Source organism: Drosophila willistoni (genome assembly GCF_018902025.1).
Source record: "Drosophila willistoni isolate 14030-0811.24 chromosome XL unlocalized genomic scaffold, UCI_dwil_1.1 Seg141, whole genome shotgun sequence".
Taxonomy (NCBI): Eukaryota; Metazoa; Arthropoda; class Insecta; order Diptera; family Drosophilidae; genus Drosophila; species Drosophila willistoni.
In genome coordinates, this window is record NW_025814052.1 from 3,187,099 (window position 1) to 3,213,022 (window position 25,924).

Genomic DNA, 25,924 nt, shown 5'->3' on the forward strand with positions numbered 1-25,924 from the left:
AAATATATTATTTGATTTCTCGTGTGTAGCTATTGTACATAATTAGAGCACAGCATAAACATAATTTAAGTTAAAAACATAAGGTCACTACCAGGAATTATTTTCTTGTGAAGCTGAATTTTAAGGAACGGACTGATTAAAATTTTATGAATTCTATTTCATAGGTACACACATACATACATATACATATGTATGTATATGTACAGATATTGGTATGTATCTATGTATATTTGTTTATCATTAAAGGGAGAAGATACAACAATTTAGTCGTTATCGAAATACCATGTACCACAAATGGGAGACAAATCTTCGGTCTCTGGCTTAAACTGTGTATTGCTTATATACAAGAGATTTGCTCAAATTTACGCTAATCGGAAAACAAAATATTGATCAAGAATATTGGCAAATCTAACATTTTTACATGAAACATATCTAATCCACTAGATACAGGGTAACTGCTTTTGCCTTTGCTTTTAACTATTGCACATTTTGGCTTTAGCTCATTGCTAATTATTTAGATGAATCTGACTGACTATAGGTTTAGATTGTTAAATAGATAGATATATATGTATGTATGTAGATAGCACTTAGTCTCCATTAACATCATAAATATGTTTGAGGGTACATGCAATTCTGCATTTTGCTGCATTTATATGGCTATTGTATTAACTCTGCTAATCTTCTTTAACCGCATATATACCAAAAATTACAAAAAATAAAAAAAAAAAAAAGGAAAAACAAGAATCAAGAAGCTTGGCAAACTTTGGTCATGCCGATGTTTCTATATTCTACCCAATTCTTCAATAAGGGACCAAGAGGTAGCAAGCTTAAGTAGCTAATAAAAACACAAAAAAAAACAAAACAAAAAGCTTACGTCAGTTTTCGTATCAAAACGAAATTGATTAAACTCGGCAGAATAAGGGAGCCAGCTCTTTCAATAAATTGTTTACAATCAATACTCTACGATCTAGAAAACTAATCGAGTTATTTGAACACTTTCATTTGTTGCTGTACGTTGTTAAACGTTTTTGTTCTGAAATCAGTGGTCATTAGTCAATCAATATCCAATAGCCTTGTGTTTCCCGATGCGTTTTGCTTCGATGCTTGCTCCTTAATGTTGATACAAATCTCCTTATGTAAAGCAAGTCTGGAATTGCTGCTATCCAGCATCTGAGAGATTGTTGCTAGCCATCGGAGGAGCGCCATCGCCTTCGCCACCTCCGTCATCATCGAAGCCATACCAACATCACATGACCATAATTTGCAGTGCTACTCATTGATCTATGGTGCGATATATGCGTCGCTGTGGCTCAGGTGTATAATGGATGCGAGTACGAAAATGTTGCGGTGATCCTGGCACACTCTCCGAACCACGACGCGGAGGCGGTAGCAATGGTGGCGAAGCAGACACATAACTGGATGGTGAATAAGTTAAATTAGAACAAGTCATCTAGTAAATTTAATATTGAGACTTACCGTCTTTGCATAAGCGGCGAACCCTGTGTCTGACCACTTAGTTCGAGTAGATTTTTACGCAACAAAAGCGGTGATTGTCCACGATTATAGCGTGGAGGGGGATCTGGACTTCGATGTCTCCGATCCAGACCGGCTAATATATGAGGACTGGGTGGTGTGCTAATGCTACCCGTACCCGATGTATTGTTTATATACCGACGAAGGAATCCACCGCTACTGCCGGCTATTGGTTCTGTTGTGGGTGATGTACTTTGGCTGGTATTACTACTACTGCTGGCTGCGGATAGAGTACGATAGTAATAGGATTTACTGCCACTGCCACTGCCACTGCCACTGCCACTGCCACTGCCATTATTCCCATTAATAATGTTCCTATAGGTTTGAGGCGGCGGTTGTTGCTGCTGCTGCTGCTGCTCTGCCACCGGCGATGTGACTGTGGAATTCAATTGGGTTTTAACATAGGTGGCAAACTGTCGCTTCATGGCACCTGCCAATGTGTTGAACCACCCTGTGAGATTCGAGTTATTTGTTCGTTGGATAGTTAAAATGGATTCAATGGTTGATGGTGTGCAGAAAATGCAGTGCATGATGAGGTATGATGAGGTGCCGATGAACATGTATGAGTATAATGTGTGTGTGTGTATAGAGAAAAGATAAAACAAAACGTAAAATGTCAAGCAAATGAAATGAAATGTGTAAGCAAAGAGAGAAGACAGTTAAAATGTGTGTAGAATGATAATGAACCGTCTTGTCTGTCATTTCATCCCAATATAGATATATGTATATATAATGTATTTTATAAGACTAATCAACAAAAACAATCTTAATCTTCAAAATGACTTTAGATTTGCCTTATGGTTGTACCTAGATGTATTATATTAACATACCCGCATCATGATTGGTATGGCCATGGTTATGGCTATATAGCATATGATGATCCTTGCCATCAAGGCTACTGCTGCTGCTATTGCTTGTCGCTCCACTGCTGGTAGAGCAGCTCTGACCCAGCAACTGCCGTCGTGCATACAATTTGCTCAATTTGCTGCCCATTAGAGATCCAGAACCAGAACCAGAACCGGAACCAATTAACAAATCAATTTGATGTAGATCAGCTGCTGCTGGTGAATTACATAGCTCCGATGTTGTTGATGCAGCGTTTGTTGTTGTGGTTGCTGCTGCTGTTGTTGTTGTGGGTAAAGGTTGATATTGCAACTGTTCGGTCATATGACCAACACCAAAATGTCCAGCTGCTGCAGCTGGTGGTTGATTAGCAGGTTGCGGTGAAGTTGTTATTGCTATTTGAGAGCAAGTCGATTGTGTCGATGATTGACTAGAATTGGAGTGTATAGAAGATGCGGGAGCCACATAATTGCTATGAAATGGATTTGTACTGCCGATCACTAATGGTGGTGGTGGTGGTTGTGATTGTGTTGGTGGTGCTACTGATCCTGCTCCTGCTGCTGGCTGACGTTGATACCTTTCAGCAGCCTCCTTTTCGCGCAGTTGATTCTGTTGATGGTAGAAACGTTGCAGAACTAAAAGCAAAACAAGAAAAAACCGATTAGCCATTAAGAGGTTTACATATCCAACACTAAGACTCACCTATGGGACTCTGATTGCCCGGCTGGAGACGCTGCTGCTGTGGTTGCTGTGACTGTTGACTGCCGGGACTGATCGTTGCTGTTGGTGGCGATTGCGGCAGCATCTCTATGCGCTCTGCCGTGGGTGAAGAAGCTAAACCGTTTTTACTACTACTATCACAGCTATCGTTATCGGCTGGCAGACGCCATGTTGGCATCGTCATTGTCGGGCTTGTAGTTGTGGTTAAATTTGTCTCCATTTGTCGACTTGCTGGCAGTGGATTATTATGTTTCTTTTGGCTAAAGGGCGATGTGGTCAAATTACGTAAAATCGATTGGCCTAAAAAACATATCCAACAAATTAATTAGGAAAACGAGAATGAAAATGAAATCATTTTTCGTACCTATGCTGCTAAACATGGACTCCTTTTTGGGGCTACCGTCGTTATATTTACTACTATAATGTGTTCCAACCGTATTATTGCTCAGTTTACGCTGCATAAATGGAGATTTGCGATAAAGTTTTGGTATATCACTAGATCCAGATCCACCTGATGGTGATAAGGGGCTATTTCCGCTACTACTACTGCTGCTACGAAAATTAGTTCCTTCTGATGCTGTTGATTGCTGTTGCTGATGTTGCTGATGTTGCTGTTGTTGTTGTTGTTGTTGTTGAGGTAGTTGTTGTATGGATGATTGTATAAAATACTGCGATGGCTGGTGCTGTTGCTGTTGCTGCTGATAGCTTGGTATTTGCGTGGGTTTTATTGTCTTTTGTGGATTTGGATTTGTTGTGGGACTTGTGATTGCTCCTCCTCTCCCATATTTGTGTGTGGCTCCTGTTGCTGATTCTAGACCAGTTCCATTTCCAGTTCCAGTTGTTCTGTAAATTTTCAAAAATCTCTGTTAAAATGAAAATTTCAAACAAAAGGGGGAAACAATACAATTTTCCGATTTTCCCATTTCACACACTCAATATGTATGCCAACAAAATGAAGGATAGTGGAGCAAAGTAACTTGTGGATGACATACATATACACAGAAATGTAGGAAATGTGTGTTTGTTTGTGTGTGTGTGTGTGTGTGTGTGATCAAATGCATATATATGTATGTATGTATGTATGTTTCTATGTATGATTATGTGCAACATAAAACACAAATCAAGCGAGAAATATATATGTATATATACAAACGGCAAATCTCACACAGATGCCAACGATTTCTAATTTTTTTTTTTTTTTTGCTTTCACACTTCACAAAAAAGCATAAAAGGATTTATCCCTTTCATCTCCCAGAGCGTAATCCTGTCATACAAATTTCATATCTCTTTTACAAAAATTGAGTTTTTTCGTAATCATTTTCCCACAATTTGAACCCAATTTGAAAATTTTGTATATATGTAGAATATTTTATGCTTACAGAACTCCATACGAAATTGACGAAATTTGAACTTCACAAATTTTTTGTTGCAAACAAACTAAACAAACAAAAATTTACCTTGTTTTCGATGTGGGCGATCTTGATAATAGCTTTTAATATATAACAATAAAATGCCAAGCAGTCTAAAAGTTAAAGCCAAACACCAAAAGAAAACCAAACAATTTGCAAGAGAGAAGAAGTTATGCGGGGAGAAATAGATAAGTGGAAAAAGGTAAGCGAGGGGGGAGAACAAAGAAAGCATGCCAGAAAAAGTTTATAGTTATTAGAAAACAATATACATATACATACATACATATAACAATAGTTAATAACAACAATAACCATAAAAACAATGATAAATTTATGAAATCTATATACACACATATGACAATGGATAATAATTGATAATTATTCTATGACGATATGTCTAACTATCAATAAAATTGTACAACAATTCTTTAGATAATGTAAAATTTCTATCCATTAAAGGTGTTTTAAAATTGATTGAAATTTGCATTAATTAAGCATTTCTAACAAACATATCGTTATATAAAGTATCAATAATCTGTAATTACATTTAAAGCATAATGATAATGAGATCATAATAATAATAATAATAATAATAACAATAAACGACAATGCAAAACTAATGCTAATAAATAAGTTTCAATTGTACTTACTGAGTAAAGTTTATTTGTTTGATTTGTGTTTGACATTTATTTTAATGGATTTCTCTCTCAGTTTTGGTATTATAAACGTATTTTTGCGGATATTTCTTTTTTTTTTCTTTTCGTTTTATTACTAAATTATTATATGTTTCTTTTTTTTTGTAGTTTTTTTCTTTGTTGGTTTTTTATGTTTGTCATTTTCGTTTAGGTTATATGTGTAGATATATGTATATATACACATCTGTATATATATGTATAGGTATATAACTATTTATATTGGTATTGGATACATATTAGGAATTAGGTAACCTACAAAAAATAATTGGTAATAAAAAAGATGGAAAAAGAAAATCAAAACAGAAAAATAAAAATGATAAAAATGTAGGAATAATAAACACACACACATACACTCACACACACAAACACGCAGTAGAGAGAGAAGGAGAAATTGAAATTAATTTTCGCTATGATAATTATTATTTATTATTATTATTACTTATTATTCACTCACTTGTAGAAATACATAGAGAAAAGTGATAGAGAGTGGGTTGGGGGTCAGGTCAAGAGTTTAGGGTTAAGACTAATGTGTGTTGCTAGTACAAGAACTAAGAATCTCTTGTCTTTGGGAAATAATATTAAACATGCCAAAAAATCAAATAAATTTCCTTGCCAACTTTTAATTAATAATTTATGAGTTTTAGTTTTATTTTCAAGCAATTTAACTATAAAGTTAAGATGGTAGTTTTAAAGGATTGAAAAATCACCCTATAAATTACTTAAGACTATTAATTTTGCGGCCTACCTGTAAGCAACCTTAGAAGAAGTTGCCAAATTGCTTTTGTTTTTTATGGAAAATTATAAAAACAAAAAATGAAAGGAAACAAAATTAAATGAAAGAGCAACATTCATTCAGCAGCAGCAGAAGGAGCAATACTACACACACACACATACTGGCATACCAGCACTCTCACACATGCACACACACACGCATAGAATGGGACCAAAAAGATAGAGAAAGAGAGAGAGACAGGCGAGTTATGTATCTCTCTTTTGATTCGATCCTCACCTCATCATTGTTGAATGATCACCGCCATTTGAACGCAGACGCCGTCCGGCAGTGTCTACAACATTTTGAAACCAATAAGGGACATCAACATCTTCCGTTTCATAGAACGTTATAAATTTCTGGGCCAGCAGTTCCGGATATTTGGGACGATCCTGATGATTCTTTGTGAGGCTGCAAGCAAACAAACAAACCAAATGGATTAACAAAAAACACAAAACGACAATGGACGACAAATTCCTACCACTTATTGACAAAAACATGAAACTCCTCACTGAAATTGAAGCCCTCACCACGCGGCAAACATGGTGGCTCTGAATCTAGCACTTTGGTCAGCACCTCAAAATCAGTATTACAGCCTTCATATGGTGAGCGCGCTGTGGCCAACTCAACCAGGGTTATGCCTAATGACCATACATCGGCGCGTATATCATATTTGGGCTTCTTTGGATCAATACGTTCAGGCTGTAACGAAAAATTTAGCATCAACATTGTGAATTTGGTTGCATTGCATTTTGTTGAGACAACAAACTCACCGCCATATAGGCTGCACAGCCGGCCGATCGTGTATTGGCTTTGGAATCCACTAGACGACCGCTAATACCAAAATCGCAAAGCTTTATATTACCACGTTCATCGATCAGTATGTTAGATGGTTTCACATCGCGATGGATAACACCATGCTTATCCTTTAGATATGAGAGGGCATTCACCGTCTTCAAAAGTTGAAAAGAAATCGAGAATAGAGATTAATAAACAGATCAATATTAACATAATTTCCTGGATATATGTATGTAGGTATGTACTTACCGCCACTGTCACCTTGCCCAGTATACACTCGGGCACTGGCTTCTTGGACAACTTGAGCAATTTGTCAAAACACATGGACATCAATTCCATACATATCCATACATCTGGATCGCGTACAAAGCAACCCAGACATTTTACAATATATTTACAATCGTGCGACTTTAGTACCACATCCAAATCCATTAGAATGCGTTTGTTCTCCTCCGCATTCCCGGTGCGACGCATTTGTTTGACCGCAATAATTGTTTTACTAGACAAATGCCTCATTTTTACCACATTGCCGCTCGTTCCATTGCCCAAATCACCCAAATGTTGCAGATCATTAATATCCGTGGGATACTGACGTCCATCGATATTCAGTTTGCCCGTTTGGTTCATTATCACTTTCAGTTTTTTGTCCGTTTCCGTTTCGGACGGATGCGCCTGTGTGGGCAGTGGCAGCATCATGCGACGCTTTTGATAGGAACCCATCTCGGCTGTGGAACAAAAAAATTAAAGTGAACAAAATGTAGCAAAGAAAATGATATAATTATAAATACATAATTACAATTCACCTCATTTGAATTCTTTTCTTTTGATTCAAACAATCATCAATGATCTGATAATAAATGGCTGAGTTGTTCAAAAATCAGTTTTGACTCTTTTTAGAGTCATATTTTTGATCATACATAGCGAATTTAAGCATATAAAAGAGTGATTTTTAAGTCAAAAATGACGATAATCATCAAAAGACTCATCAAGGTAATTTCTGTTAAATTCCTTAATTTTTGTGAGTATAATCTTGGTTGTTCATAATCCAATATTTACGTAATAGTGTGTCAAATTTGATCACGATAGTATGGGTATTCCGGGTGCAGAAGTGACCGTGGATTATTCAAAAAATACTATTACACTAGTCTATAGAAAGCAGATCTTAATCGATTCGGTTGCTAACGGTGAACGAGAATATATATGGTAATATTTATGTATTTGTGGGTTAAGAAAAGTTTCCTTCTGCTTATAACATACATTTTTTGTCATTTAGCAGAAACTTCTACTCCTTTAAAGTGCCTTCTTGGAATCATTTGATCTCTAAGCATTCTTTTAGGCAAACAATGTTTATAAATACCAGAAATAAACGAAATACTTAATGATATTTCAGGCTCATTCTTAAATTTGGAGTCAGTATCATTGACTTTTGTTTACTTGCACTAAATCTCTAAAAATGTTTACTGGTTTACCTAATGCGGAGTGTTTCTTCAGTTTCGAAATTAAATACGATTTAAATAAGTCTGAGGAGTTGGGAAGTATTTTTATACCCTTGCAAAAAGGGTATATTAATTTTGGTCAAAAGTGTGCAACGCATAAAAGGAAGCATCTCCGACCATATAAAGTATATATATTCTTGATCAGCACGACGAGACGAGTTCAAATCGCCATGTCCGTTCGTCCGTCTGTCCGTCCCTCCGTCTGTCCGTCCGTCCGTCTGGATCAACGCAAACTCCTTTTAGACCGTTGAAGCTACAGAGCTGAAATTTTGCATGTAGGCTTGTATATACTGCAGGCGTTGTATATCTCGGATTCAGCCGGTGAGTTAATTACACATATAAACGACTGTGCCAAATTTGATTAAGATCGGGTGACTACATCATATCATATCTCCATATAGGATATCTCCCATAGGAACGATCTTTCGAAAGCAGTGACTTTTGTCAATAACTTCGTCACTTTTGACGCGATTGCTTTCAAATTAAACATTTGTTAGTTTAATATATCTGTTAATGACTGTGCCGAATTCGATAAAGATCGGGTTACTATATCATATAGCTCTCATAGGAACGGTGGAAAACAGTGACTTTGATCAATATCTTAGTTTTTTCCTATGCTAAGATTGTTGGCCGTTCTTTCGCAAACATTAGCCTTTTTAGCTTGAGCATTTTTCCACTTTGATGGCTAAGGGTAAGAGTTACCATAAAAGTTGCAAGGGTATACAAACTTTGACGCGGTCGAAGTTAGCCCCGGCCCTCTGGTTTTTAAGTAAAGTTCTAAATTTTAAGATGATGGAATTTATATATAGAATTGCTACAATGTTATAAAAGGCTTTTTATGTTAATAATTTAGCTAATACAAAGACAACTTTACAACTTTTCAAATATGTAATACGAAATATCGAAAAATCCTTTACTAGACATCCTTTTTTTTCATCCTAACAAACAATTTCAGCAGTAGAATGAACAAACATAGACCACTGTGCGAATGAGTGATTCTCTTTCTCTCTCTCGATCTGTATTCGTCTCTATCACGATGTTTAACTGTATTTTGTAAAATGCTAACGTATCAAACAAAATCAAATAAACAATATACATATGTATAACAAAAACAAAATTATAAATGCTATTTTTGTGTTAAGTGGAAAACCAACAACCAAAAGAGCCACAGCGAAAGCCAAAACCAAAGCAAAATCAAGCAAAGGGGCATATCAAGACATTACTCCGGAAATGCCAAAAAACGAATAACAACAAATGCGAGAGAGACAAAGAGAGTGAAATGCTTAATGAAAATGCAATACGAACAAAATTTTGCAAACGAGACATAATACACATACATATGTATGTGTGTATCTGTGTTTGATGCGTATTACTGAGTGGGAGCATTACGATTGACACAAGGTGGATGGGTGGGTGGTTGGTTGGTTTTGGGTGAATAGCTGACGGCGGCATGTGATAGATGAGAAGTGGGCTGATCCGATTGGTGGTGGCAAAGAGGTAGAAGGAAGGCGGGAGAGGATTGTGAACCAAAACAAAGAGAAAGCCAAAAACAAGTTTTTTTTTTGTTTTGGAACTCGCGTTATCTATGCAATCAAAAAAGGGAGAGAGAGCAACACAGAGACAGAGAGAGAGAGAGAGGGAGAGTGGGAGCTAGAATCGGGGGGTTGGAAAAAAAGAGGAGGGGAAATGAAATTGGCATTGAAATCAATAACGATAACGCGTGCCCTTTGTTTATGGTGTGCTTAGGGTTAAACCAAGAGACCAAAAACAAGTCGATTTGTCTTATCAAAACGCAAACACACACACACACAGAAATATCAGGACCGTTGCTATTTTCAATCCAATTGGCGGTGGACAAACACCGTTATCTAATGGCACAATGGCTAACCACGATATATTATGTATATGTATGTATGTACAGACTTATTATTATCTTCAATTTCACCTCTCCCCCTCACGTATGCTTTACTGATCGTAGTCAATAATACTCGAGATATTTAAGTAAAATCTAACTGGACAAAACTTCTTTTGCCCACCCAACGAACCCCACTGTATGATCATGTATGATGAGGTATATGATATGCATGTTTTTGTTTGTAATAATATTTAACGTTAACTTACATATGGGCAAATTTGGCGTTGGGCGCAAACTCCTTGAAGGCGGGACAAAGTTACCAGGGATGAGGCCTGTAAAACTGGAAGCGGCGGAGGCATTGGTGTTAGGAACAGGAATTGCTGGCGCTGGCCTAGATGCTATGCAGGTGTTGACATTCTTGACGGAGGGAGGTACAATTGAGCCAGCAGCTGTTGTTGGTTTTGCCGATATCAGTGCTCCTGTTGATGTTGATGCTGATGATGATAATGATGGACCGGTAGCCAACCCAGCAGCTCCAGTTTGTGACATTGGCAAGGGCATGGGTGGCAGGGGGGGTATACGCGCTCCTCGGGCATTGGTTAAAACGATTTGTTCATGGGATTCGTTTTGAGCCTGGAGAGCAGCCTCCAGGGATTGCAGACGATTTCCAATTGTCTCGAATTCAATTGTTGTTGACATTGTTAATGTTGTTTTTTTCGGTTGTTTCTTTGTTTGTTTTCTTTTTTTTGTATTTTAGTATAGTTTAGTCGAAACTGCGGGAAGGGGGACGCGGAGCAACAGCAGCAGGAGGAGGAGCAAGAGGTAGAGATGGAGAACCTTCGACTTCGATTTTTCGTCGTGCAGTTGCTGCGGCCGCCTGCAGCACACACACACAGACACACATGTATATTTTTATGTGCTGTCTGTCACGCTGCTTCTTCTCTAATGCTTTTTTCTATTATGGTATTTGTTTTTGTATTTGCTAATTTGATTGTCTTAAAAAAAAAAAAGAAAACAGTCTCACAGGCACAGAGCTAAAGCAAAGTGAATGAGCGAGGGAGAGAGAGAGAGAGGCGAAGAGGCCGAGGAACGCACTCACTCACACACACACAACGTACACACGGACGCACAACAACAACACAAGAACATTCGCGATTTTGTCTCTTCCTTTTATTTGCCGTTTAACTTTTGCGTTTCGTTTATATTTATTTACGTATATTGCGGATTATGCACATGCACATGCTCGATTTTCACCATATACGTACGCACATATGTAAGTATTATTTATTCTTTGGCTGGCACTTGCACTTATCTTCTGTTTTCTTTTATTTTTTTCTTCTGTTTTTCTGTGTTTTCCAACATTGATAACGATAACGATTATGCTTTAAACTTTATTTATAGAAATCGATTCTTTGTGTGGGTGGAAATCGATTATGATGAAAAGCGGCGAAGTGCGCTCAATTCAAATTTTAATTTCCATATTTGTAAAAACATTTTCTCTTCAATCTTCTTTTCTTCACATCGTACATGCATATGATTAAACAGTTTTGTAATCAATTTCCCAAGTATTTCCTTTTGGATTTGTTTAAAAATATGTATCTGCTTTCGTTTGCTTTTCTTAAGTTGATGTTAATTTAGTTTAATATTTCTTAAAATATATGATGAAATATGTTATTCTGTGTTTTTACACTCTGTACCCACATGCATCGATTAATCGGGAGGCCACCCCGGCTATCTGTTATCGGGTCGTGGGGCGAATGGCCAATTTTTTAAGGCGAATAGTCTTTTTTTTTACGGCTCGGGCGAATTCGGCCTTGTGGTTGTTGTTGCATTTGTTTTGTCCAATTTTTGAAGGCGAAAAAGCGAAAAAGAAGAGCAAAGAGAGGAGCAAAAAATCAAATGCAGAAAACGAAGTAAGATAGAATAAAACGTGCAGCGGCGAGTGGACAAAAAAGGTGGCAGAAAAAAAGTCAAAAATTGAGGGAAAAGAAGCAAAATAGCGGATTAAGTTTTGCTCTTCAAGGTGGAAAAGTGCAAGTGCTCACGCACACACACACATACACTACAGACACACATTTGCACCCACATACAATCTTACATATATACATATATAGATTTGTATAAATATATATACCTATATATATATTAATATAGAGATAGAGCATAGCGCGCGCCGCAATGTCACGACAACGTCCGCGACTCCAACCCATTACAATTGACCGTGACCCGGAACCAGCTCTGTAAGTAGTAATAGAAGAGTTCATTCCTCATATTCTAACCAATTCATTATAATCCGTCCATACAATCATCATCATCTTTTTCTATTTCCAGTGTGCCGCCCCGTAATCTAGACGTACGCGCCACTATTCAGATTGGTGATCAGACATTCGATATCGATGCCGATAGCCTGGAGAAGATCTGTGATCTGGGCCGTGGCGCCTACGGTATCGTGGAGAAAATGCGTCACCGGCAAACAGGAACAGTGCTGGCCGTCAAACGGATACCCATGACGGTTAATTTCCGTGAGCAACAACGACTGGTCATGGATTTAGATATATCGATGCGATCCAGTGATTGCCCCTATACGGTTCATTTCTATGGAGCCATGTATAGAGAGGGTGATGTATGGATTTGCATGGAAGTGATGAATACCAGTTTGGATAAATTTTATCCAAAGGTCTTTAAGCATGATCTAAGAATGGAGGAGAGTGTACTCGGCAAGGTGAGTTAGGCTGATGGTCGGTGCAGTGGAAATAATGAAAAACGATACTAATTGGATTGGTTGCCATTAGATTGCCATGAGCGTTGTAAGTGCCTTACACTATTTGCATGCCCAGCTAAAGGTGATTCATCGTGATGTAAAGCCATCGAATATATTGATCAATCGCAGTGGTCAGGTTAAAATATGTGATTTTGGCATCTCCGGCTATCTGGTTGATTCCATTGCCAAGACAATTGATGCCGGCTGTAAGCCATATATGGCACCCGAACGTATCGATCCACAAGGTAATCCCGCCCAATATGATATACGCTCAGATGTCTGGTCGTTGGGCATAAGCATGATTGAAATGGCGACAGGACGTTATCCCTATGACAAATGGAGGACGCCATTTGAGCAGCTACGTCAGGTTAGTTACTTAACATTTAACAAATAATCAAGAACAGATCCAGTAGTAGTGCTTTATACATAAAGATATTCCAGTCTGGGACCGACTTGTGAGAGAGATTCCTTTTTAATCAGTCGAGTTTGCAAAGGTTCTCAGCATTTAGAGAGATCAGGCGAAATTAAACGTCTCGGACACCATAAAGGATATATATATATATATTTTTATTTTTTGGAATCTACAGTAGAGTCGATATGGGTTTATGACTGATTCATCAGAGTTCCTTAGCTGCCATAAAAGAGTCTAATAATTCACTTATCAAATTATCCTGTTCAATTTATTTATTTTAATTTGAAAATTAGACTTTCGGTACTTTCTTTTCCTGATGTTTTCAGTTACGAATAGTTTTCAAGTTTTATATGTCATTTATTGATTAATGGTTTTTCTGTTTATTATTATTATTTTGTGTTTGTTTTGCATTAGGTTGTCGAAGATGATCCGCCACGTTTGCCGACTGGAGCATTCTCTTCGGAATTCGATGATTTTATTGCCACATGCTTAAAGAAGGAATATACGGCGCGACCCAATTATGAGCAATTGTTGCGTCATAATTTCATTGTGGAGCATTTGCAGCGTAATACGGATATATCTGAATTTGTGGCTAGAATATTGGATTTACCTGATGTCCAACAGTCGCCGCAATAAATTTGGCACCATCACCACCTCTATGTCTGTGAATGTGTGAGTGCAAGTGTATGTGAGAATGTATGATTGTGTGTGTGTGTGTGTGCGAGTGGGTGTGTGTGTGTGTTTGTTTGTAAATTTGCCGCCGTCTTCTAAAATGCATTTTCCATCATGTTATATGCGTTTATATATATGCTACCCAACGATGAAAAATTCGCGCAAATCAATTATAAAAACTGAAACATTTTAAATACTAGCTAATAAGAAGAATTTACCATTTACCGTTACTTTTGCCATGCAACGCTCAAAACAAAATCAAACAACCAAAACTGTGCCTCTTCTCTAGTTGCTGTCAAAGAAGAAAAAAAAAAAAAACAAAAGAAAGCTGTTACGAAAAATTGTAATTTCTTTTTTTTATTTTTTGTATATCAAAAACTAAAATATTGCCAAGAAAAAAATTGTAATTTATAAATTTGTTTAACAAAATACAATACATTACATGCAAATAGCTTATTACTGTTTTAAATTTATATACACACATATACATATTTTTTGTGTAATTATTTCATTTTGTTGATATATTATCTACCATACTAAAAGATTTCAAAAATCAACAATAGCAATTAATAAATAAATAAACGGTAAATTGCATACATATATAATACTTAAAAAAAAGGAAAAACTTTAAACAATAAAATAGAAACAACTTAATGATAAGCATATGCAAAATTATGATGTATTAACAAAGCAAAATGGAGAATCAAACAAAAAAAAAAATATATATAAACAATGCAAAACAACGTTGTAAACCAGTAATAAAACGAAAAAGCTTGCAACACTGAATCTTAAATTTAAATATTACTTACATTTAGTTAGTTTGTGGTTGTGGCATATCGATAAGTTGAGAGTAAACATTTTAGGGCTGCTTAATAATGCTCTCTATATACATATATGCATTTTACATAACGGTAAGTCATTTTGTCAGTTAGCTGGATTCGACATTTGTACATATTTGCCTCCTTGGCTTTTGTGGCTGAATGTTAGGTAATTATTGTTTATACAATTAAAAGTTTGCAGTTTTTCTTTAGAGCAAGACAAAAAATTGATTTGTTTTTAAATCTGAAAAAGCTGTTTGCTTTAAATCTTTGTTTCTCCCTCGATTTTTGAACCACCCTAATCACGATATTTAATTTGTTGGAGGGGCAACCCTGTTCACGAGTTTGGAGCCGTTGCTTATCTTTTGTTTCTTAGGGCCCCCATAGAAAATAATCATAATCATAGCCGATTTTCGATAAGATTGATGCCATTATGAGCGCACGAAATCTTTTGCTACTTTCCTCCTCGCGGCTATATGGCCATGGGTATTTGGAGCATGCCCGCAGCCAACTAGAGGATCTGTTCAAATCGTAAGTCAATTTACACATATGAAAACATTTTCCCACAAGAACAAATGGATGTGGTGATTGATATTTTTAGCAAGAATGTGAAGACTGTTCTGTTTGTTCCTTTTGCTTTGCGGGATTACGATAAATACACGGCAACTGTACGCAATGCCCTTGAACCATGGGGATATGCCGTTGAGGGTCTGCACACAAAAGCAGATCCCTCCAAGGCATTGAGCGAAGCTCAGGCCATATTTGTGGGCGGCGGCAACACATTTGTTCTACTCCGCACCCTTTATGAACTTCAACTAATTGAGCCCATACGCAAACTGGTCCTAAATCAAGGAATACCCTACATAGGAAGCAGTGCTGGCACCAATGTGGCCACACGTTCCATCCACACCACCAATGACATGCCGGTGGTATATCCACCCAGTTTTAATGCACTGGCCCTGGTGCCGTTCAATATAAATCCGCATTATCTTGAACCAGATGCCAATACCCATCATAAGGGCGAAACTCGCGATGAGCGTATTGAGGAATTTGTGGCTTATCATGAACTTCCCGTATTGGGTCTGCGTGAGGGAACCAGTGTGCGAGTTGTGGGCAATCATGCCCAGCTGTTGGGCAAACTGCCAGCCAAATTGTTTAAGGGGTGAGTAGGATCACTTAACTTGTTCCAAAATATTTAGATAATTGAAACATTTATTTTTTATTTTTAAGAAACGGCAGCACTGAAGAATTTGCACCGGAATCGGATTTAAGTTTCCTTCTTCAAATTGATTAACCAAAGATGTAACTAACAGTATATTTTTTTTTTTTATATATTTTTGTATTATCTATGCGATATAAAACTTGCGAAAAAGTTATAGATTTTTCTTATTATAAAAATGGATTTTTGAATCGTATGCTGATAGATTAATTCTCTGTATATATTTGAAATCTATCTATCTTTAAATTAAAACAAAATTTCAGAATCTAAACAATTCGTTCAAATCGCATGGAATTCAATGGTTTTAAATTTTAAATTTAGATTTGTCTTTTCAGATTGATAATAACTAAATGAGAATTTGAGAAAAGTTTTACTAAATGTCGATAACAACTTAAAAAGAAAATGTTTCTTTTTTTTAAATTTTTAGTTTTGAATATAAAAATTTAAAGAAACTAATAATATGAAAAAAAGAAAAAAAAAATGATTTACAATTTTACTTGGCTTAATCTTAAATTTGTATGTGTTTCGATAAAATTGTTCCATTTTGATCAGATATGGAGTCCTGTTCAGCCCTGGAACTTGCCATAGCCAGTGCCGGATTAGGAGATGTGGGGGCCCGCTGAGGCATAGATACCTGTGGGGGAGGATGACCCGGGACCAAGTTACTTCTGGGAATTAAAATATTTCTCTTCTATGAATTGCCAACAATTCATTGCTCCCTGAAGTAGTTTTCTTTTGCCCTGTGGGTTTGTCTAAATCCTGCCCTGGCAAGACCCATATTTAAATTTAATACACGCACACACACACACACACAAGTGTATGCAAATATGCATACACAATAAATGCGTAAAGATCGCTGTCTTGGCATCTTGCCTAGAGGGGGACCTAAACGTTGATAGGATTGTACTTTGATCTGCCTTCCTTCCTCTTGCTATCTGCGCGTTCACTGATAAGGGAGAGGTGTCTTGGTGGTCTGGCTCTTCGTATTCGTTCGTGTGGACCCTCGGTTAACTTCGGTCTAGTTGGGTGTGCCTGTCCCATTGCGCCTTCATCTTTGTCAGTTGCCATCTGATTTTTGCCATGACCAGTCCCAATTACAATACATTTAAGCAGCTTCAAGTGGAACGTCGTGAACGTCTATTGATAATTAAGTTCAATGATGGTGAATGGCAACGTCGGACTATCTATGAGCTGCTCCGGATTCTGGATGTGGCCAATGGTGATGCCGATGTGGCCATAATTGTGCTAACCGGTAACTTCGAGGCGGGACAAAGTCAATCTGAAGAAACTACCACCCACCCCGCCCCGGCTAAAGACAAAGATGAAGTGGAGGCACGAGAGGTTCAGTCGCGTGCCTCGAGTTTTGTGATGCGTTCCCTGGCAAAGAAATTGTTGCTAAATCGCAAACTCTTGGTATCTTGTGTTCAAGGCAAATGCGTGGGACTGGGCGTCACAATTTGTACTTTAAGTGACATTGTTTATGCCTCGCGATCTTCGCAATTTGACCTATCACTTAATAAGATAGATGGCAGTGGACTCGTCGGCTTATGGACTCTGTCACATTTGAAATTGGCATTGGAATCGGGAGAACTCCTCGATGCACATGCGGCTCAAAATCGGGGATTTGTGACAGGTCTCTTGGACGATTCTCAAGCCGGACTTGCCAAGTTTTGGCAAAGATTGGGTGAGCATTCATTGCTGCCGATCGACTCTTTAATGGCAACTAAACGACTGTTAATGCATCCCTGGCATGAGAAGCTCTTGGAGGCCCTGCGTGAGGAGGGCACACCTCAGGCATCCGCCCAACGTCGCGGTAAACTTTAGATACCATATAAAAACTGAATAAACGGGGGTTAAAAGCACCACATAGAGCACCACATTAAAATATTTAGATACGTCTCATATCTGGACTTGTATCTTATCTAAACTATGATTTGGCAATGCAATTTCCTTACATCAAGACAATTAAATGTTTGCCATATTTTATCTATATAATAAACAATATATATACATATATATTTTGACAAAGGATTCCTTGCTTTTGGTTGATCAAATCGTTTCCGCCCTCTGGAAAATTGATCACATTCAAAAAACTATTTTGGCATGTTTTTAAGTCGGCGATTTATTCATCAATTCCGTTTATAACGACTAGAACCAGAAAGGTTCCTCATCAATGGCTGTGACCAATTCGTAGGAAAGAACTTACAGACGACGTTGGGGTTGATTGATGTGTAATTCTATCTATGCATATATCTTATGATTGTTTCAACTACAATGTTTTACCGGTTTGTTTTTTCTTTTATTTTGTATTGGATAAGAAAGTTTATAAAGTGCGAAATGCTCGAGAAAGGTTTGCGGTTCCTCACTCACTTAACTTACACCATGCATGTACAATTTAGATATATATACCCGAGATGTATATATTATATTTTGCGTCTATTCCTCATCGTCGTCATCGTCCTCGTCATCATCGTCCTCATTGTGGCCACGTGACGAATTGTTCTTGTGATTGAATTCCTTTTCAGGATCAAATTGCATGCCCTCCTGATCAGCTCCATCCTCCTCGTCATCATCGCCAGCCACCTGGGCATTTTCTGCTTCAGCCCGTTCCAGCCGGCGTGCAAGATCGGCCTCATCAATGGCTGTGACCAGTTTGGGCGCCATGATCACCTTAAATTCACCCTCGAATTCAAGAATCTTTTCTCGGATATTCTCGATGGCCACCTCCAAGGCCTTGAGGCCTTCCGTCTTCTTAGTGGTGGCAGTGGTCATAACATAGCTGAGGGGAAAAGTAAGAAATGAGATATGGATTAAATGATTCGTATGTAACCAATTCAAATTTAGACTTACAGTGGCGGTGCTATCAGATTGATGCGGATGGGCAGCTCTTCCGTACTCAATTCTAGGCCCTTGCTGAGAGATGCCTTGACTGCATCGATGCCTTCATAACCATAGCACGAACATTCAATGTCTGCTCGTATTTTCACAGTAGGCGATACCAGTTTTCGTTTTATGTTACTAAGCAGCACCTCCTTGGTTTCCGCATCCAAATTACACTCATCGAAGACAGAGGGATCCGTTACCGATTGCTTGAAGATATCATAGGCCACCGTTTTGCTGTTGTATTTCTTTTCAAAATACCATGCCGTCTTCTGGTAGAGCTCCTCCAACTTGTCACTGCTATCATATTCTAAAATGTCAGCCACATGACGAAGCAGTGAATTGATGGCTTTTGCCTTTGCGAATCGCTCCGTGCACTTTTCCACATCCTCGGGCGAGACACGACGCTTGGACAGATCAATATAACCCTTTTCCTTATCCACACGGATGACAACCACCGGTTCGGTTTTTCCTACACGGATCAATTTGTTGATTGAACGGATGCGGCGACGCGACAATTCTGACAGCAGAATCATGCCCTCGATGTTGTTGTACTCCAACAGATGGACATAGGCCCCCATTTCGGCAATGGACAGCACATTAACCATGACAACATCTTCAATCTCCGGGTATTTCTCATTGTAAAATCGCGATGTTAACGCCATTATGTGGACCGATAAAAAAAAAAATTACCGCAAAAAGAGAAAATTACGAAAAACGTGTACAATTAAATTAACAGTGCTCGCCTACGATGATGCACAGGTAACAGTCCGGTTGAAAAAGAAATGTTACTGTTTGACATGCTCGCAAATGATGCTGTTAACTGAACAGTGCTGCCACAGTGCGTTGGAAAAAATGTACCTAAATGGCAGCCCTCTATTAACGCGGCGAATTGGTAAGTGCTGCCACACCCTCGAAATGTCCCCTCCCACAACCACTAAAAACACGTTCGGCTAGTGTGTACACACTGGGCCACACAGTCTGCGGATTGCAGCGAATTCGCTCATTTGAAAAAAATAAAACATGGCTGGAAGAGGTGGTTATGAACACGCTAGGTAAATATTATTAACTACTGTCAATAATTGGCAAAGCCAACGCGATGAGAACAATTATCAAGCACGTGTCAGATATAGTTGAAGTGTTTAACACAAGCGCCAAAACAAAATAAGGACTTACAAAAAAAAAAAACAGAAAAAATGCACGCGGTTTGGGCAAAAAAAAAAAAAAAAACGGGAAGAGAAACCATCTCAACAACAACAACAACAACAGGAGCAAAATGAGCAGCAACAACAACAGTAGTAGTAATAGTACGAGAACAACAACAGCTAAGGCAGACCGCCTCGAAAGAGTGTTTGCGTGTGTGTGTGTTCGCAAGTGCCAAAGAACCTAAGAAAATTTAACATTTTCCCCACAAATAAAAGGAAAAAACGCCTGCATGCATTGATTAATAGTGAAAAGATGTGAATGAGTGAGCGAGAACGAAATACCGAACCGAGAAAGAGAGCAACCGCGATTGACGGAGAGTAAAGGAAAGAGTGAGAGAGTGTATGTAGCGATAGAGAGGGGGCGACAAACACAGAGCCGAGCCAGAGTAGTGTCAGGCGTTAGGCTATTATTTTGTGGCAAAATTTTTGAAATGGCGTTAGTCCATTTTTTTTTGTGCGGACCATGGTATTAACAAGTTTTAATAGTAATTAATAATAAATTGAAATTTCTCGGTTATTTTTCCTTGCTTTAGAGGCGGATTTGGCGGTGAGCGGCATGTAAAGCAATTGCCCACGGAACCGCCCTTCCTTGCCTTTGTTGGGAATCTGCCCCAGGGACTTGTCCAGGGCGATGTTATTAAAATATTTCAAGACTTTGAAGTTAAAAATGTGCGATTGGTCAAAGATCGGGAAACGGATCAATTTAAAGGATTTTGTTATGTCGAATTTGAGACGCTGGACAATCTGGAAAGGGCACTGGAATGCGATGGGCGTATCAAATTGGATGATTTGTCAGACCCATTGCGTATAGATATTGCTGATCGCAGGAAAAATGACCGGTAAGTGAGATGGTTATTATTAATAATAATAAGATTTATTGTTCTTAATTAACAATTTGACAATTGCTTTTCTTTTAACATTTATTTAGCCCTGGCGGCGGCGTTGGCGGCGGCGGTGGTGGCAATGGCGGGGGCATGAATCGTGATGGCGGTCGGGATGGCTTCCAGAAACGTGGACCACCACGGCAGGGTGGCGGTAGCAGTCAGTCCTATAGTCGAGGTGGACCCGGCACGGGTGGTGGCGGCGGCTCTGGTAACCGTGGCGACAGTAGAGGTTCGTACAATGATAATTATGGTGGTCACAGTGATAGAAGTCGTGGCGGCAACGGCGGCAATGGTGGCCTTTCCGGTTCCGGCGGTGGCATGAATAGAGGATACAATGGTAAACTACAAGCAACTACCTAGAAACTTCCAAGAACAACCACGACACGTAGATGCATCTTTGTAGTGCTCTGTAGTACTGATTGATTGATTGACTTGACTTGACTTGACTCGATTCGATTCAATTGCAACGCATGGATCACACTCACTATATCCATAAAATCCGCTGCAGTTCTCTCGAAGTGAATCCTTTACCTCTGCCTCGGCGCTCTCCCTCCCTATGTATCCAACTATCCTACAATTCACTTATGCTTTGCCTTATTTTTCTTACTCTTGATTACTACTTTTTTCCCCCAGTTTTCTATAAGTTCTATATAAAATCAACATCTTTGCAATTTTCTCTATTCAAAAATATGCCTGTCAAAAAGCAAGAAAAACTTGAAATTCCACAAAATTCTTTTACTTTCGTAAAGGTTATTTTCTTGTTGATTGTTTTCAAAATTGATAAAATTTCTAGTTCTCTACTAGCTTTTTTTTTTCTTAAATCAATTTAATAATTCTTGACCTACAGTTTTCAAACTAAAAAAAAATCTAAATTCAAAGCTAAGTTCCGGTATTTCATTTATTTCTCTTTTTTATATATTCTCAAACATATCCTTTCCTAGGAATTATCAGTTTATATGAATATATATATATATATATGTATCTATTGGGATAGGTTTAAAATTTGCATATCCAAATGGTTAAACTAAAAAGTGAAAAGTTTTTAAAAAATCATTACATATATAAAACCAACTAGCTCTCTCTCTTTCTCTCTCTCTATATATATATATATATATATATATACATTTATATCAATATGTAACCATAGTAAACTTTAAGCATTCCTTAGCACGCTTTATAGAAAAAAAAACAACTTTATTTTAGTTTAGCATGTTGCAGATGATCCTTCTCTGCCATTAATACCGTCTAATTAATCCTTATTTCTTTTTGTTGTTTCTGCGATTGTTTCTATTATTTGTAGATCGGCCTGCGAATCGCGGACGATATGGAAACTTTAACAACGATGATCGATTCGATCGCAATCAGGATCGTGATCGTGGACAACGAGAGGGCAGCTATGGCAATCAGTCGCGTGATGGTGATCGTTACAACAACTTCAGCAGGCATCGTGACCGTGAGCGTACCCACTACAATCCCAACCAGCAAAGCGATCGTCCCAGCGGAGGTGGCAGCAGTGGAGGTGGAGGTGGCAGTGGCAACGCAATGGGGGCAATAGGTGAGTGAAATGAAGCTAATGCTTGCATAATCGATTATTAACTATATAACTTGCAGATGACACGGAGCGACCACGTCTGAATTTAGCGCCAAGAACTATCGCCGCACCCATCAATGCGGTGGCTCAGACCAAACAATCGGCCTCCATTTTTGGCAATGCCAAGCCAAGGGAGGAGAAATTGAAAGAGCTGGAGCAGAATGTCAATCATAATGGCGATAAGAACTAAAACTGAATGCTATATATATATATATATATATATATAAAAGTATATATATATTTTTTTCTACTACTTCTGCAACTCAATTTCGCAAACTGTTATATGCCTGAGATATGATATTTTGCAACGCGCGGAAGATGTGAGAAAGAAGAACAGCAGAAGTAGCAGCAGCGGCAGCGATAGCAGCAGCAGCGGCATAATTAAACATATACATTAATTAATTAAACAACAAACAAACAACAACAACACCATCAAAAATTAACTACGCTACATACCTAATTATAAAAAAAAGAGAGCAAAAAGGTTTATGTTTATCTACATAATACTACTAAACAGGCAACAAAGCGAAGCAATGAATGAATGAAACTTGCAACTTAACAACAACCACAACAACAACAGCAACAACTTTTTCATACTCTAACAACAAATGAAAAGTCTTTAAATGTTAGTCTATAAGTCAACAGATGAAAATTTAGTTACGTGCATATATATATATATATATATTATCTTGTTTATGATTTATGTATAGCTTTTAGCTATGTGCACACTCTGCTATGATTGTTAGTTAAGCCTTTGCAACAACAACATCAACAGCAACATCAAAAAACAAAAAAAAACAAAAAAAAAACAAAAAACACAAAAAAAAAACAAAACAAAAAAACAGCAACAACAACAATATGTTCTAACATTAAGACAAAACAACAAAAAAGTGAAAAAAATCGAAAAATACGAAAAAGATAAAAATTTTTGACAAGAGTTCATTAAGGCAGGCAATTTATACAGTTTATATAGCAAAAAAAAAAAAAAAAAAAAAAAAAAAATGAGAAAAAAAAACAAAAAGAAGAAACTAAACCTTAACTATAAACGAAGAAAACATTAAAGTAAAAAGTGAAATACAACAAAACAAAAAACACCAACTACTTAACGTACGTAACAAAGAATATATATATATATATATATGTATGTATAAATATGTATATATATATATATATATATATATATATAGGAATCAATTGATATACAACAAAAGTGAATGAAAACCTTATGTAATTCAAGAAAAAGTCTAAGTCGCCAAAATCAATATTCACACCATATACATATATATGTATAAATGTATCTAGGATCTAGATATAGATATGCATGTATATATATATATACTTATACTTGCATAATCTAACAACTTTAATGATTTGTAATTTCAAAAATTTTCTACTCTTTTCCCCCCCCCACATACACTATCCTCCCCCCATACAATTTTTCTTTGTAGATAAGTTTAAAACAAGACACAAAAATAAAAAAAAAGTGAAAAAAAACATTCAGTTGAAAATTATTTGTTTTGTCCATTTTGTGCAACTATGTTGCATGCATAGAGCGAGACAGAGTGAGTGCGAAAAAGAGGGAGACAGAAAGAGAGAGAGGAATAATTGTTAATTATTTATTTGCAAAGAATAAGGACAAAAACAAATTGAAAATAAAAACATATTAATTTTGTGTGTATACATAAAAATAAAAACCAATTGAACAGAGATTAAAATCAAATTCATTGACATCAACAAACCACAAAAATGAGGAGGAGTAATTATTAATTTTCATTAAGCCTTAAAACAACCAAACAAACGAAAACAAATAAATACAACAAATAAAAGCAGGAGCAAAATATTTAAGCTAAATGCAGTCAAAACTATTAAATGCTGAAAGAAAAAGGCAAAAGAAAAAACCATAAAAAAAAAACAAAAACAAAATAGAAACACAACAAGCAAATTTGTATTAAATTTAAACATTAATTTATTAATAACGTAATGTTATTTAAACTTATTTAAATTTAATGACAAAACAAAAAACAAAATCAAATAAAACTAATCGTGTATGAGAAGAACTTTGATATGCATTTTAAAACAACGCCCATAAAACAAAATAAACATTAATTATTAAAGAAAAAACAAAAAAGAAAACTACAACAACCACAAGAATTTATACAAAGCAAAAAGTAGCCGTTAACTTATAACATAAAAAATATATAATATATTATATATATTTATAAACTTAACAAAACAAAACAAAACGAAAAATAACAACTGAACGATAGAAATTATATAATTAATTCTTAGCGAGACAAAACATTTTCTAATATTCATATATATATATATTAAAAACAGAAGAAAAAAACTTACTTAGCTAACTATAAAGTAAAAAAAAATATATAAGTTTAAATTTTTGTTTTGAAGTTTTGTTTGTCCTTTTTGCTTTGCAATACAATTTGTTTCTTTTATTTCAATATTATAAATATATACATATAAAAACCGATGAACAGGCAAATCAAACGAATTGAAAATCCAAAAGGGAAATGAGAAAAAAAAAACCAATACAAATGAAAAGAAAATACAAAGCGCTATAAAGTAAAAACCAATTGATAAACAAACAAGTAAAACAAAAACTCATACACCATATATTTAAAATATATATGTATATGTACATATATATACACCTACATATATATATATGTATATTTTTTTGTTGTTTGACATTTTGTACGATATATATATATATATATATACTTGCCCAGTGGGTAACCGTGATCCATGAAGGCGACTAGTTGACCTCTCCGGTTATTCCTAATGTGAATAAAGCTGGCGATTATATCTATATATATATATATATATATATGTACATACATATAGATCCTTGTATATATATGTATATGTATATATTTATATATATATATATATATGTATATAACATAAATAAATAAAAGAAATTATAATATAAACACAATCCATGCTTTTCCATTACAATTCATTGATTGTTATACCATACACCCATAGGGTGAAATGGTATATTAAAGTCGCCAAAATGTATGTAACAGGCAGAAGGAAGCTTCTCCGACCCCATAAAGTATATATATTCTTGATCAGGAACAACAGTCGAGTCGATCTAGCCTTGTCCGTCCGTCCGTCTGTCCGTATGAACACCTAGATCTTGGAGACTGTAAGCTAGAGCCACCAAATTTGGTATGTAGACTCGTGTAGTATGTAAAGTGATCAAATTTATTTCAAATTTTTGACACGCCCCTTTCCGCCCCCTCATTTAACAAAAAGCGTTTATCTTAAAAACTATACTAGCTTGAGACACAATATTTGGTATATATATTTGCTTAGTAAATGCGCTCATTTTGTTTGTGTAAAG

General features: G+C 36.7%; 6 protein-coding genes across 7 annotated transcripts; 4 read left to right on the plus strand and 2 right to left on the minus strand.

Moving 5' to 3' along the window:
* Positions 1-744: 744 nt before the first annotated feature.
* Positions 745-11,222, minus strand: LOC6648557 (dual specificity mitogen-activated protein kinase kinase hemipterous). Its single transcript, XM_023179059.2, has 10 exons — positions 10,385-11,222; positions 7,017-7,492; positions 6,743-6,922; positions 6,451-6,671; positions 6,210-6,380; positions 3,461-3,939; positions 3,079-3,396; positions 2,364-3,011; positions 1,477-1,984; positions 745-1,415 (listed from the first exon to the last, which is right to left on the minus strand). The coding sequence occupies exons 1-10, from the start codon at positions 10,815-10,817 to the stop codon at positions 1,274-1,276; spliced, it is 3,576 nt and encodes a 1,191-aa protein (XP_023034827.2). The 5' UTR covers positions 10,818-11,222; the 3' UTR covers positions 745-1,273.
* A 757-nt stretch (positions 11,223-11,979) lies between these two features.
* LOC6648558 (dual specificity mitogen-activated protein kinase kinase 6) lies at positions 11,980-14,749 on the plus strand. The gene is made up of 4 exons (XM_002071180.4): positions 11,980-12,358; positions 12,450-12,840; positions 12,911-13,246; positions 13,706-14,749. Exons 1-4 carry the CDS (start codon positions 12,297-12,299, stop codon positions 13,925-13,927), a joined length of 1,011 nt encoding a protein of 336 aa, XP_002071216.1. The 5' UTR covers positions 11,980-12,296; the 3' UTR covers positions 13,928-14,749.
* Positions 14,750-15,128: 379 nt separating this feature from the next.
* LOC6649179 (probable alpha-aspartyl dipeptidase) lies at positions 15,129-16,196 on the plus strand. The gene is made up of 3 exons (XM_002071181.4): positions 15,129-15,312; positions 15,383-15,943; positions 16,012-16,196. The coding sequence occupies exons 1-3, from the start codon at positions 15,215-15,217 to the stop codon at positions 16,073-16,075; spliced, it is 723 nt and encodes a 240-aa protein (XP_002071217.1). The 5' UTR covers positions 15,129-15,214; the 3' UTR covers positions 16,076-16,196.
* Positions 16,197-16,529: 333 nt separating this feature from the next.
* LOC6649180 lies at positions 16,530-18,016 on the plus strand. Its single transcript, XM_002071182.4, has one exon. The coding sequence runs from the start codon at positions 17,081-17,083 to the stop codon at positions 17,822-17,824; it is 744 nt and encodes a 247-aa protein (XP_002071218.1). The 5' UTR covers positions 16,530-17,080; the 3' UTR covers positions 17,825-18,016.
* Positions 18,017-18,104: 88 nt separating this feature from the next.
* LOC6649181 (eukaryotic translation initiation factor 2 subunit 1) lies at positions 18,105-19,670 on the minus strand. Its single transcript, XM_002071183.4, has 2 exons — positions 18,851-19,670; positions 18,105-18,779 (listed from the first exon to the last, which is right to left on the minus strand). The coding sequence occupies exons 1-2, from the start codon at positions 19,543-19,545 to the stop codon at positions 18,437-18,439; spliced, it is 1,038 nt and encodes a 345-aa protein (XP_002071219.1). The 5' UTR covers positions 19,546-19,670; the 3' UTR covers positions 18,105-18,436.
* Positions 19,671-19,854: 184 nt separating this feature from the next.
* Positions 19,855-24,071, plus strand: LOC6649182 (eukaryotic translation initiation factor 4H). Of its 2 annotated transcripts, none has more exons than XM_047011441.1 (5): positions 19,855-19,935; positions 20,619-20,924; positions 21,014-21,306; positions 22,270-22,524; positions 22,581-24,071. In XM_047011441.1, exons 1-5 carry the CDS (start codon positions 19,904-19,906, stop codon positions 22,748-22,750), a joined length of 1,056 nt encoding a protein of 351 aa, XP_046867397.1. In that variant the 5' UTR covers positions 19,855-19,903; the 3' UTR covers positions 22,751-24,071. The 2 variants fall into 2 exon arrangements, with proteins under 2 accessions (XP_046867397.1, XP_023034790.2); XM_023179022.2 differs by having other exon boundaries at positions 21,014-21,198.
* Positions 24,072-25,924: the final 1,853 nt, after the last annotated feature.

Excerpts from the sequence above, each read along its gene's own strand:
- LOC6648558 (XM_002071180.4), top strand. The coding sequence starts at position 12,297 with ATGTCACGACAACGTCCGCGACTCCAACCCATTACAATTGACCGTGAC. Across the intron at positions 12,841-12,910 it reads AGGAGAGTGTACTCGGCAAG|ATTGCCATGAGCGTTGTAAG; the intron begins GTGAGTTAGGCT and ends GGTTGCCATTAG. Across the intron at positions 13,247-13,705 it reads CATTTGAGCAGCTACGTCAG|GTTGTCGAAGATGATCCGCC; the intron begins GTTAGTTACTTA and ends GTTTTGCATTAG.
- LOC6649182 (XM_047011441.1), top strand. The coding sequence starts at position 19,904 with ATGGCTGGAAGAGGTGGTTATGAACACGCTAG. Across the intron at positions 20,925-21,013 it reads GATCGCAGGAAAAATGACCG|CCCTGGCGGCGGCGTTGGCG; the intron begins GTAAGTGAGATG and ends ACATTTATTTAG. Across the intron at positions 22,525-22,580 it reads CAACGCAATGGGGGCAATAG|ATGACACGGAGCGACCACGT; the intron begins GTGAGTGAAATG and ends TATAACTTGCAG.
- LOC6649180 (XM_002071182.4), top strand. The coding sequence starts at position 17,081 with ATGACCAGTCCCAATTACAATACATTTAAGCAGCTTCAAGTGGAACGT.
- LOC6649181 (XM_002071183.4), bottom strand. The coding sequence starts at position 19,545 with ATGGCGTTAACATCGCGATTTTACAATGAGAAATACCCGGAGATTGAA. Across the intron at positions 18,780-18,850 it reads AATCTGATAGCACCGCCACT|CTATGTTATGACCACTGCCA; the intron begins GTAAGTCTAAAT and ends TTTTCCCCTCAG.
- LOC6649179 (XM_002071181.4), top strand. The coding sequence starts at position 15,215 with ATGAGCGCACGAAATCTTTTGCTACTTTCCTCCTCGCGGCTATATGGC. Across the intron at positions 15,313-15,382 it reads CTAGAGGATCTGTTCAAATC|CAAGAATGTGAAGACTGTTC; the intron begins GTAAGTCAATTT and ends TGATATTTTTAG. Across the intron at positions 15,944-16,011 it reads CCAGCCAAATTGTTTAAGGG|AAACGGCAGCACTGAAGAAT; the intron begins GTGAGTAGGATC and ends TTTATTTTTAAG.
- LOC6648557 (XM_023179059.2), bottom strand. The coding sequence starts at position 10,817 with ATGTCAACAACAATTGAATTCGAGACAATTGGAAATCGTCTGCAATCC. Across the intron at positions 6,381-6,450 it reads CATGTTTTTGTCAATAAGTG|CCTCACAAAGAATCATCAGG; the intron begins GTAGGAATTTGT and ends GTTTGCTTGCAG. Across the intron at positions 1,416-1,476 it reads TCGCCGCTTATGCAAAGACG|TTATGTGTCTGCTTCGCCAC; the intron begins GTAAGTCTCAAT and ends TTCACCATCCAG.